This window comes from Anthonomus grandis, chromosome 22, assembly GCF_022605725.1.
Source record: "Anthonomus grandis grandis chromosome 22, icAntGran1.3, whole genome shotgun sequence".
NCBI lineage: Eukaryota > Metazoa > Arthropoda > Insecta > Coleoptera > Curculionidae > Anthonomus > Anthonomus grandis.
In genome coordinates, this window is record NC_065567.1 from 42,988,029 (window position 1) to 43,000,991 (window position 12,963).

Sequence of the window (12,963 nt, forward strand, 5' to 3'; positions counted from 1 at the left end):
AAAAACAGAGTGAAGCTAGATTGAGTGGAAAATCTTATGTTACACAAAAATCAAAGCTGCAAAAACCTGGAAAAGCCGTTCCCAAAAATGAGGTTAGTACGAGATTTTTAACGATATTTCGCTTAAAATTTTAGACTGCTCACGGCTCGGCCCGATAGTCAAATCTTTGTAACCGATAATTACATTACCCTGAGATTTTTTTAATTTCAGATCACCTGTAAATGTAAATTTAGCTGTAGGGATGTGATTGATATGAAAGTTAAGCTTTTCGATATATACCATGGCCTTGAACTCAACGAGCAAAGCAGCTATCTCATGGGATTATTGCAAGTTTTACCAGTCCAACGTCGCCGCCACGATGATTCAGCAGAAAGCAGACAACAATGTACCATAGCTTTTGCTGTTCCGGATGGGAAACGTTTTTGGAAATATTTGCTATCAGTCCGCAAAAGATTACCACGCTTGTTAGGCGTAAAAAGGACGGGCATACAACCTTCAAGGATGAACGAGGAGGTTGTAAAAAATTCAAGTACACTCTTCATGATAGACAGATGGTAAAGGACCACATCAACAGCTTTCCGAGGGACGAGAGTCACTACAGCCGTTCAAAAACTGAAAAAGAATATCTCAGTACGGACCTTAATGTCTATAAGCTATTCAACGCTTTTAAAATAAAACATCCTGGTTGCACTATAACATACAAATTCTATAGAAGAGTTTTTATAAAGGATTTTCCAAATCTTTCTTTTAGAAGACCTAGAGTTGATACGTGCAAGACTTGTGATTTACTTTTTTTAAGAAGCATGGACATAGACTTTAATGTATCAAGAAAAGCTAAAAACGAGCTGGAGTTGCATCATAGAAAAACAGATAAAGCTCTAAAGGTCATTCAAGAAGTAGTACTCTTCCAGGTAGCGATACCTGTATCATTACCAAGGATCTACAGAAAGTTTTTTCCCTACCAAAATTAACGCATAGTAGTATGTATTACAGCCGCCAGTTGTCATGCTACAATTTTGGAATACATGTGCAAGATACGTCAGATGGGACAATGTGCATCTGGCATGAAGGACTGTCGGGCCGAGGTGGCAACCAAATGGCATCATGTCTTCTACAAGCCTTGAACACAGGTCAGGTTTCAAATTATAAGCGAAAACTATGTATATGGAGTGACAAATGCGCAGGGCAATTAAAAAACCGAATGTTCATTTTCTTATACATTTTATTAGTAGCCAATGGACATTTTGACACCATCGACCATAAATTTTTAGTTTCCGGCCATAGTTTTTCGTCTTCAGATAGAGATTTTGCCCTTATCGAGAAACAAGCAAAACGTTCTAAGCTTCAGACAGTAAACGATGTCAAAACGGCAATTGCGGCTGCAAGACCTTCCAGGCCATACAGACTCTTAGATATGGGTGAATGTACTTTTTTTGATTTTGATAAACTATCATCAAAACTTATAAATACAATTAAACTAGGCATTACACAAGCGTCGTGGTTACGTGTGACGAAAGAAGAGCCCGGCATAGTATTTTACAAGAAAAATTTCAGTGACTTAATAGGATGGGAGAAGTGCCGTGTATTAAAAAAGGGTGTGACTGCAAAATTTAAAGTCGGTTGAGCTCTTAGCCTTGCCTGGTGTTAAGCAAATAAAGGAAAGTAAGAAAAAAGACCTTCGTGCACTGCTAAAGTACATTGATCAGGACAATAGGGCATTTTTTACCACTATTTTAGATTTTTAATAATTTATTATTTTTGTGGACTTAGATCATTTCCGTTATTTCTTCACTTATTTTGCTTCACGAAGTTTCTTTGATGTCTTACCAAAGAACATTTGTTTTAGTTTATCTCTGTGTTTGTTAATAAAGCCAATTGTCCATAAAAAAAATTACATTTGTTTTATTTTCCTTATTTGTCAAGTTTTCTTTGATTTCTAGCAATTTTTAATTTTGGCACTTAGATCACTTAGCTCGACCACTCTTCAACTACAATAAGCATATGGGAGGGGTGGGCCACCATGATTGGTTGCTTGAAAAACATCACATATCAGTACGGGGCAAAAAATGGTATTGGTACCTTTTTACTCGAGTGATAGACATGTCGATCGTAAATAGCTCAATTCTCTATAACATGATCCATACTGGAAAAGAAAAAAAATCCATAAAAGACTTTAGGATGGATGTGGCTTATTCATACCTAAAGATTGGTCATGGAAGAAGAGTAGCCTTTGGTCGTCCCTTGAGTTTGTCCAATACGTCTCGGAGTAATGTTAAAGAAAACGTAAAATATGATGGCAAGAATCACTTGGTAGCCAAGTGAGAAAAGCAAAGGAGATGTCAATTTAGCACATGCCAAAGTAAACCCCGCACATTTTGTTCGAAATGTAATGTCACTCTTTGTGTACCTTATTGTTTTAACAATTTTCATAAAAAAATAGTTTTTTGATTCATGTTTCATAAACACCTCTGATTTTTTTATCAGTACATTAGTTCTATCTTCTAATATATGAAGTTTTTGTATTTACTTATTTGTTTTTTTTTTATATTTCAATATGGGATTACATATATTATATAAGCCCAGCGTCCTCATATGAGGACGGTCTATTTTTTGACCCAGTGATCAAAAAAATGAAAAAATTTTAATTTTTTTGAGCCAAAACAAACATGTTAACCAAAACTCAAATAGAAATTAAAAAAAAAAAAGTTGGGCCTTAATGGGTTAAATAACTTAATCTTCACTACCTTATAACGCTTTAATTTTTATATTTTGCATTTGGAGATTTTTTATATAGGTAGTGAGTCCCTTGTTCAAATTCTTGTTATTCAAATTATTGTTGTTTTAATTTGTTTACTTTTATATAAAGTTTTTATACATCCTATTATCTAGATATTTTCGTACTTTGTTCTGTGGATAACACTCAATTTGAATACAGCAAACGTTTTACCTTATTATATAATATGATATATGGAAATTCATATAAGAATTACTCCAAACGCAGCGTCTCTATGCTTGGTGGATTTTTGGTTTATTCCATGTTTAGTTTTTAATAGTAAAATGGTTGTAAATTTGGAAATAAACGTTTTGTATTTGTATTTGTAATATACATTTTTCTTACCAAGTTGGAAATAATTGATTACAAATGTTAATCATTAGTTCAATAATAAGAATTTTTTTTATGTAGAGATCAAATTGTACAAAGGAACGTAGCATACGGTCAAAAAAGTCGATTTATGCATGGTCAGGCTACGCATCAGCAAGAATTTCCTAAATTATCTCTATTGAAATATAATAAACTTATGATGAAGAGAAGAATTGTGTGGTTGTGCCAGGGCCGATCCGACCCGGGAGTGCAGGGGGTGCGGGGCACCCGGGCGGCAGGTCAGAGGCGCCCCAAAAAAAACTAAATAAATATTTTTAAAATTTAATAATTTGTTTCAAAAACTATTATACACATATTATTTTAAAATATTATACATATGTAAATATTATTAATTATTAATTAATGTATTAAAATTACTTTATAACATTCCAAATATTATTAGTTATATTTCCGATTCAAAATTAATAGGTATACCTAGATATACGCTTCAGTCCGCTTCAGGTCGCACCGAGTTGGAAAAAATATGTCGCGACGAAGATTTTTCAGGAAAATACTTGTCTGTCGTCAAGGCATATAACTTGTTTCATTTTAAATTTTAAGCGTGTAGCCTGTAGTCGTGTAAATCGCAACGTTATTAAAAGCTTTTGCTTAATATTGTGGTAAAACAGACAGTAAAAATTAAAAAGGTAAGTATCTCTACACATACGTTAATTTGATTACATTTTTTTTGAGCTGTCATATAAAATTTAAATATCGTTTTTATATTTTTGAAATATATAGAATGTTTGGAAAATGGGTAGCCAAACGGAAATGGTGGATGATTGAACCTACTGCCTATTTATAATGCATAATATTTTTTTATTTTTCCTGAAATTTAAGGAGTTTTTTTTCCTTTTTTTAGATACTCCTATTAGAAATCTCCCAATTTTTTTACTCTTGAGATTTTTTAAATTTTTGTTAGCACAATTTTTTTATTTTAAAAAGTAATGTTGACTTATTTAGAGTTAAATAATATAATAACTAAAAAAAAAATAATTAATTTTGAACTTGAGGAAAAAATGAAAAAATGATATGCGTTATGAATAGCCAGTAGTCGCACTCATCCACTAATTCCGTTTGGCTACTCACCTTTCAAATATTAGTTATTTGCTTAATAAAAAAGTAGCATTTAATCCTAATATTTATTTTTTTTTTATTTGAAACGTTAAAAATATATCTCTTTATTCATTCAGGCAAAATATAGGATAACTTGGATTTATTTTAATTTTAAATTTGTTTTATTATAGATGTCTGATAATCGAAAAAAGCTTTCTGGAGCACAGTACAGAAAACGAAAGCGTGAAAAAGAAGAATTAAGTAAAAAGGCTTGCAGTTTACTCCAAGCATTTTTAATCCCAATAAGATCACATGACAAACCATCAAGTTCCCAAGCCCGAGATGAAAATGTGACGGAGACTATATGTACGAGGGTGGGTCAATAAGTCCGTGACTTTTTGAATTTCCCGCCCTTTAATGGAAATGGCAACTCTGCTCCTGTCAACAGAGAACTGTCAGTTGACGCCTGTCAAAATTTGAACAAGCTGCGTCATTTAGTTTGTGTTTGACAGCTGTTGATAGCAGACTACCACTCGTTTTGAGAAGAAAATGGAAAAAAGTGAATTTCGTGTGCTCATTAAGCATTATTTTTTACGGAAAAAAACCATCACTCAAACCAAGGCTAAGCTTGATAAATATTATGGGGACTCTGCACCATCCATTTCCATGGTAAAGAAGTGGTTTACTGAATTTCGATGTGGCCGTACAAGCACGGAAGATGCCGAACGTTCTGGATGCCCAGTCGAGGTCTCTACATCCAAAACAATCGAAAAAATTCACGGTATGGTTTTAGCCGATCGGAGATTGAAAGTGAGAGAGATTGTGGAAGCCATAGGCATCTCGCATGGTTCAGTAGTTTCAATTTTGAATGATCATTTGGGTATGAGAAAGCTTTCCGCAAGATGGGTGCCGCGTTTGCTCACAATCGACCACAAACGCAACCGTGTGACAATTTCCCAGGAGTGTTTGGCGTTTTTCAACCGCAATATGGACGAATTTTTGCATCGTTTCGTCACCGTGGACAAAACGTGGATCCACCACAACACGCCGGAGACCAAACAGCAGTCAAAACAGTGGATTTCTCGGGGTGAATCGGCGCCCAAGAAGGCAAAGGTGGGTTTGTTAGCCAATAAAGTCATGGCGACCGTTTTTTGGGATGCACGCGGTATAATCCACATTAACTATCTTCAAAAGGGGAAAACAATCAATGGAGAATATTATACCAACTTATTGGATAGATTCAATGAGAAACTGAAAGAAAAAATACCACATTTGGCCAAAAAAAAAGTTCTTTTCCACCAGGACAATGCAAGGGTACCACACATGTGCAGTTTCCATGGCAAAAATCCATGAATTAGGTTACGAATTACTTCCTCATCCGCCCTATTCTCCACATTTAGCCCCCAGTGACTGTTTCCTATTCCCAAACTTAAAGAAATGGCTCGGCGGAAAGAGATTTGACTCCAACGACGAAATCATCTCTCAAACAAATGCCTATTTTGATGACCTCGACAAATCATATTTTTCCGAAGGGATAAAAAAATTGGAGAAACGTTGGACTAAGTGTATAGAACTCAAAGGAGACTATGTTGAAAAATAAAATAACTTTTTATATAAAAACCTGTCAATAGCGGAGAAGAGAAGGAGAACTCATCGAATACCAAAACTGTAGTGGAAGGTGATGTTTTATTAACAGAACAAGGATCTGAAGTAAGCTTTGAAAATATTAACGTCTATAAGGATCCTGGCTATTGGCCAAATGTTTTATTGGATAAAATTAAATTAACTCTGACATAGTTAGGGCCTACGCGACTAACAAAGGCTGATATGATGTTTCCTTTAAATAAAGACAATAGAGGATTCTCATCTATTTATTAAAAAAAAAAATGTGTAATGGAGAAATAATTCCGAGGGTTTGGCTAGTATATTCTAAATCAAAAGATTGTGTATATTGTTTTCCTTGCAAAATATTTAAGACTTTTTCTGGTGGTAGTGGTTTGGTTGAGGGTTATAACGATTGGAGACATTTAAGTCAACTTATAGAAAGACATGAAAAGTCAAAGGGGCATATTTGTAATACAAAATCTTGGCTTGATTTAAAACAATCAATTTCTTCTAAAACGACAACTGCTTCACTAAACGACAGATGGGTTTCTGTTTTGAAAATTATAATTTATGTTGTCAAGTTTTTAGCCGGTCAAAATTTGAGTTTTAGAGGTGAAAATAACAAGATATACGAGCAACAAAACGGAAACTTTTAAAAATTAATCGAAACAATTGCCAATTTTAATTAAACAATATGCGATCACATTAACAGGATTAAAAGAACTCCATCAAATATGCCTCATTATTTAGGTGTTCATATTCAAAATGAATTAATTTTCCTTCTGGGAGAGCAAATAAGACATGACATAGATATAAATCTATGTTAAATGCTAGTAAATATTTTTCAATTATTTTGGATACTACTCCTGACGTGAGTCATCAAGACCAACTAACTATTGTAATAAGGTTTGTTTTATTAAATTATACATCAAAGCAAATCGAAATTAGAGAGCATTTTTTGGGATTCATTTCAATATCAGATTCAATATCAGACAGGACAAGGCTTAACTAATGTTTTATTGGATTTTTTGGAGACTCACAACATTTGTTTAGGCGATTTAAGGGGTCAGGGATATGATAATGGAGCGAATATGAAGGGTCGCAATAATGGTTACAACAAAAAATTATTGAATTGAACCCTAGAGCTTTTTACGTACCTTGTGCAGCCCATAGCTTAAATTTAGTTGTTAATGACGCTGCAAAGGCATCTTTAGAAATTACAAGTTTCTTTGCTATTGTGCAGGAACTTTACGTTTTTTTCTCCGCATCAACTAAACGTTGGCAAGTTTTAAAAGTTGAAATCCCAACGTTAACACTAAAACCTCTTTCTAGTACTAGATGGGAAAGCAGAATAGATGCTCTGATCTCACTTTACTCTGATAATAACAGGAACTCCGATACCAAAACTATGGCTAATTCATTACTCTTAAAAATTAAGTCGTTTAAATTTATTTGTTCCATTATTATATGGCATAATGTCTTAACAAAAATTAATATTGCAAGTGATGCAGGAATCCGATGTTGCCCTACCTAATATTATTTTAATCTTAAAACAGACTAAACATATATATCTAGTATTAGATCAGATGAAGGTTTCACTGATATTTTAGAGGAGGCCAAAAAAGTTGCCGAAGATATTGATTGCGACCCTTCGATTCCTCCGATTAATATTGTTAGACCCCGAACAAAAAAGCGTTTATTTGACTATGAGTGTGTAGACGAGGCCCCTAAAAATCCAGTTGATCAGTTTAAAATTAATTTTTATTTTGTTATATTAGATACTACATTATTAAAATTGGAAGAAAGATTCGAGCAAATGAAGCAACATGATACGTTGTTTAATTTTCTTAACAACCTACATAGCTTTCTCCAAACAGAAAAATCAATTAGTTTTGCAAAATGTGAAGCTCTTGAGAAAATTTTATATGATCCATCAAAAAATGAAAAAGATATTTTAGTTCAAGATTTATCTGATGAAATTGATAATGTTGCACCCCATATTTCCCCTGAAATGAATGCCTTAAATGTTCTTACCTACCTATTTGTAAATAACCTCATATATGTTTTTACCAATTTAGTAATTTCCATTAGAATTTTCTTAATATTACCTGTCACAGTAGCTAGTGGAGAAAGAAGCTTTTCTAAACTCAAAATAATAAAAAATTATTTACGATCCACAATGGGTCAAGAGAGGCTTTCTGACTTATCAATAATTAGTATTGAAAGAGAAATTGCAGAAAATATAGATGTGTCTAACATTGTTAAAACATTTGCATTAAAAAAAGCGAGAAAAGCAAACTTTGTATAATCATTGGATATGTTAGCTACCTGCCCCTTTATGTATACATATACATATTATAAAGTGCATGTTGCGTATGTAAATAATATGTATGTATATATTTAATTACAACTTATTTGTAAATACATACATTACAAATAAATTGTAAATAAAATTATGATTTAATATAAAATAAAGTGTTTATGTTTCTAAAATGTTGTTTTTTTTTTAACGTTAAATTATTTCAAGTTATTTATTTACAAATGTGTATCAAAGGCCGGATTCGGTGGGGTAAAGGAGGGGCGGCAAAATTTTTTTCACACCCGGGCGGCAGATACCCTAGGAACGGCCCTGGTTTTTAAGAATCACAAAGATCTGAAGTGCAGATGTAGTTGCTTTGCAACCTCTCACAAGTTAGACCGCAATATCTACCTCATACTATGTTTTCAAAGGCAGCATTCAACAATTTATCATATTCAATTGCATTTATTTTTAAAAAACTTTGATTAAGGGTTTCAGAAGAACCTTGAAAATCGTTTAACTTTTAACACAAAACATTTAACTACCGAAAACGTTCTTTTCAAAATATGAAAGTCTTATAAAAGTCTATATATTTCAATAATAATAAGTTGAAATATATAGATTTGGGATGGAAACGCCCGATGAAAGCCGGTAGGACAATATGAATGCACGTCCTATTTAAAAAATATCAAGGAGAATGTTCAATATTTTCAAAAAGGAACAAAAGTTCAAGAAGTCTGTCATTATCGGGGCAACTAAACTTGTTTTATTTCCATTCTAATACTAACTTTAAGAGTCTTTAGAACTCATTACATAACCTAAAAATATTTGAAATCTGAGTACTCTCTGCCTAAGTAACCTAACCTTAAAAAAAACACCGGCAACCACAATTCAGCAATCAAACGATTTACAGTCATTTAAAAAACGATACATACATTTAAAATTTATAAAATTAACTACAAAACAAACCCAACAGATTTTATTCTACATAAAACTTACTTGCAAGGAGACTTTTCCATTCGAACATAGCCATACTCCCGGGCAACTGATTTTCTGGATAATCAGCTCCACTTTTACAAGAAAACTTTTAGTGGGCATGTTTATTGTATACGTACAAATAATAATCCTTGTTAAATTAAGTTAATTACAATTTTTTACTCATATTCGGGATTAGTGTATAAGAGATCGATCAAAGAAACTTGTAAAATAATCGAGGTTAACGGAACGCGGACGGATGAGTGTCATTGCGTGCCTTGTCAACCTTTCTCCGTTACTCCTGGAAACCTGGAAGTCAACAATGGCATTGAACAGGTATATAACGGGATATTTCTATAGGGTGGCACAAAAACAATAAATTTTATAAAATTTTCAAGATAAAACAGATTATTTGTATGTTTAGGCGGGAATGCTCTTTTAATATGGGGTATTTTGTATACTTCCCGATTTATCAACACCAATTAAATAAGTCATCACAAAGCTCAAAAAAGTTATATGGCTAAAAACTGAATAATTAGAACAAACTATTAATATTATAATATAAAGCACAGAACACAAATATAAAGTACAATAAAAATGAAATCATTTTTTCGCACTACGGACAGGGGGCGCTAGTAATATGTAGAGCTGGCAATGGCATATCGATATATTGGAATTCGATTTATTTTTTTATCATTTTTTTCATTGATATGATTAGTTTTTTTGTTTGCGTGATGTTTTTTTAAATGGCTTATGGGGTATATACTCATATTCCCCGTATAAACTTATTCTCGATTAGGTGTTTAATGCCGCTTAGTTCGAAAATTTGCAATGCATCGCGCAAAAATTGTGGCTTAATCCAAAGATAATTATACTAACGAATAGATAACCCACGTAAATGGCAAGCTGTGAACCGACAAGGAGACATTAATGCTTCCTTAAATAAGAATATTTTATGCGCTAACCATGTAAGAATCGAAGCGACGTTGCCATTACTGATAACATTTTAAATTTTAGCTGTTAGTGAATAATTCTCTTGCGCCGCGCCGGATAAAGGCAGAACGAGGTATTCGCAAAAAATTAAGTATTGGGAAAATGGATGTTTTAATGAATTTTTAGTTTATTCTTAACATATTGATTTAACTTATTATTAGAAACTTGTGACTATGTTTTTTGCCTTATTTATTTAGATACACTGAGATAAAATTGCTTGGGCCTTAATATATAGTGAGGTTTTGTAGGCAGTTTGTAGTTTTGTTGTGTTCAGAGGCATTATTTGCCTCTGTAAAACTACATAAAATATTACACCTACCATATTATTGCATTGAAAAAATTTGTAAAAATCGCGAAAAATTGTTGAGTCATCATTTTGGTTTTGTTCGCATTAAAATTAAAATTTCTCCATTATTATTTCAAACGCTAAAATTTAAAAAAAAATGCACGTCCCTAGAAAAATAAAACGATTCCAAATCTATAAGACTTAATTTTTGGCATTTTTTGCATTGATTTGTCTTTGTACCGTATCGCAGAATTATTATTGATAAGGCCTTAATCTTTAAAGTTGACATTTGAAGTTAATTAGGAATAAAGTGGAGGAATATGTTTTAATATGTTTTAATAGAAAATAACTCTCACAAACATTTTAAATAACAAAATCGAAGAAACATTACTATAATATAATATAATATATAACTAGTACCTATATTATTTTTATGAAAAAACTTAAAGTTATGGTTTAAAGCTAATTAAACAGGACAAAATGCCGGGTTGAATTTTGGTGCATAATTGCCTATATTTTATGACAAAAATTTAAAAACTTTTAATTTTAATAATATAGGTATGTACTTACATAATATGTATATATATGTACTAAGTATATGTATATTATACTTCCTGCTTAAGCTAGGTATTCTAAAATTGGATTTTTATATACATGTAGGTAGTACATATTCACATTTTTATAACATTTATTACTAAAATCTTGGATCCGCGAATAATTAACACTTTTAGACGACAAAAAAAAGAAAATTATTCTAATACTTATACTTATATGTACATCACATACATATAATCTATATAATCTAATTAATACACCTGTACACCATGTATATAATCTAATACAATAGAAATACGAATTATTTTAATTTACAGCTATATAATTGATACAGTTAAGTGTTTAAACTCAAATTGTAGGATTTTTCATAAATATGAGAATACAGGGTGTCTCAGATTTAAAAAAAACATAAATTTTGATGCAATTAATGGGTATTGTTTTTTTAATTTTCTCCCTAAAAAATCCAAAACTAATTAAAAAATGAGCGCTTGACAAAAAAATTGCAAATAAAATATGCATTTTTAATACAGCGTGTCCCTGGATGAACGTAGTCGAAAACCATTTACAAAAGAATTGTTTTCGAAACCAAGAAATTATAAAATATCGCAATTTGATAGGGTTGATAGGGATGGGGGGGCATACGACTTCAATATTTTTATGCTGGTGGCACTTCCGGTTATACAGGAAGTTAATGCTCATTAGCTTATCTTAAATTATGTCTATACAGTGTGTCCCACTTAAAGGTTAGCCATCCCTCTAAAATTTTTGTTTCTTGACCAATTTTCAAAAACTTTTTTTTGTTGGATACATGGTCAAAAATGGCACTTATGAGCCAAGTTCGACATTTAGAGAAAGCAGGTCGTGGCCTACAGTATTCAAGTTTGAAAATCGAGAAGTAGTATTAGCGCTATTTATTTTTGAAAAATGGTACTGGATTATTATTCAGGACCACTTAAAACATAAGTGTATCAAATTTGGTATAGGGTGTTGAAATAAATTGGAGTCAAATTTTTAACAAGCGCAATAACATTCTAAATCAAATACGAATAACGTTTTTCCGTCCGAAAAGCGCTGTCCGCAAAATGTCTCTCACACAAGTGTTTATTTTTCAGGATTTCCAGATCCATACCAAGTAACATTGCGTTTCCTGAAATCGGTAAATAATAAAAATACCGTTTGATGATTAATTTTTATTTCGGGTGTTGCATCGCCAAGGGACCTAGGAAAATATTGACTCTCCTTGTAGAGAGAAAAAATATTTAAGTTAATTAAAGAATAATAAAATCTTCTACCAACAAAATAACTTTTATTTTTTTTTAATTGGTCTGTTTAGAGGTTATGTCCAAAAATCTTGATGAGTTTTTTGTCACGCTGTACGTATACGTACTGCTCAAAGTAAAAAGCCAAATGACTACTGTATTTACTACCAATACAGTAGTCATGTATAAAATGACAAACTTATTTGACGGTCCACTAGTCAAGATAAAAAAATGTTGGTTGTTACCTGTAAATATTTTGCAATAAAAAAAGATAATTTTTTATATAGATTTTTGGCTATAAAGCTTAATAAAGCTCACAGAATCGGCGTGAATTGATATATATGTCAAAGGTATTTTGACTATCAAAGTAACAAGTGGTAGAGATTTAAGCTATTTAAATAAGTAAAAAATGTCTGTGCGTGACGTGCTATTTTATTGCTGTGCTATTTTATAGGATGTAGATTTAAGTGCTCTTTAATAAATTTTAATACTTTTTTTTCTAAGTTAAAGAGGAAAGCCAATCCCCATAAAAAATAACATGGGATTTCCTGTGTGCCACTTAGCAATGGCAACACTAAGTATACAAAACTGCATGAGCACAAAAAAACGATGGCGCGAGAGAGAGAAACTCTATCAAAAATATTCATATCAACGATCCCATCCTCAAACTTCCCCAAAATCGGTATCATATAATACCTACCTATTTAAAAAGAAAAGCGTAACTTATATTTTTTGTCAACCTGATGATGTAAATTTGACGATTCGCTTTACAATTTTAGGTTTTTATCTTTCT

At 32.1% G+C, this 12,963-nt stretch overlaps 2 protein-coding genes across 6 annotated transcripts in view; one reads left to right on the forward strand and one right to left on the reverse strand.

The window, feature by feature from the left end:
- The window catches only part of LOC126748322 (spermatogenesis-associated protein 6), a 35,937-nt gene extending 26,306 nt beyond the window's left edge, over positions 1 to 9,631 (reverse strand). For all 4 annotated transcript variants that reach the window (XR_007664697.1, XR_007664696.1, XM_050457470.1 and 1 more), the window contains exon 1: positions 9,102 to 9,631. Coding sequence is in view for 2 of the 4 variants with exons in the window: in XM_050457470.1 (XP_050313427.1) it covers positions 9,102 to 9,200 (99 nt within the window). In the remaining 2 variants the exon portion in view is untranslated. The remainder of the gene's footprint in view (positions 1 to 9,101) is intronic.
- LOC126748318 (glucose dehydrogenase [FAD, quinone]) overlaps positions 1 to 12,963 on the forward strand; it is an 84,486-nt gene that overhangs the window by 60,935 nt on the left and 10,588 nt on the right. The window contains exon 7 of one of the 2 annotated variants that reach the window (XM_050457465.1): positions 12,024 to 12,129. The exons of the other annotated variant lie outside the window; for it this stretch is intronic. Coding sequence (XP_050313422.1) covers positions 12,024 to 12,047 — 24 coding nt within the window. The 3' untranslated portion in view covers positions 12,048 to 12,129. Of the gene's footprint in view, positions 1 to 12,023; positions 12,130 to 12,963 lie in introns of those variants that run through there. 2 annotated transcript variants of the gene reach the window in all.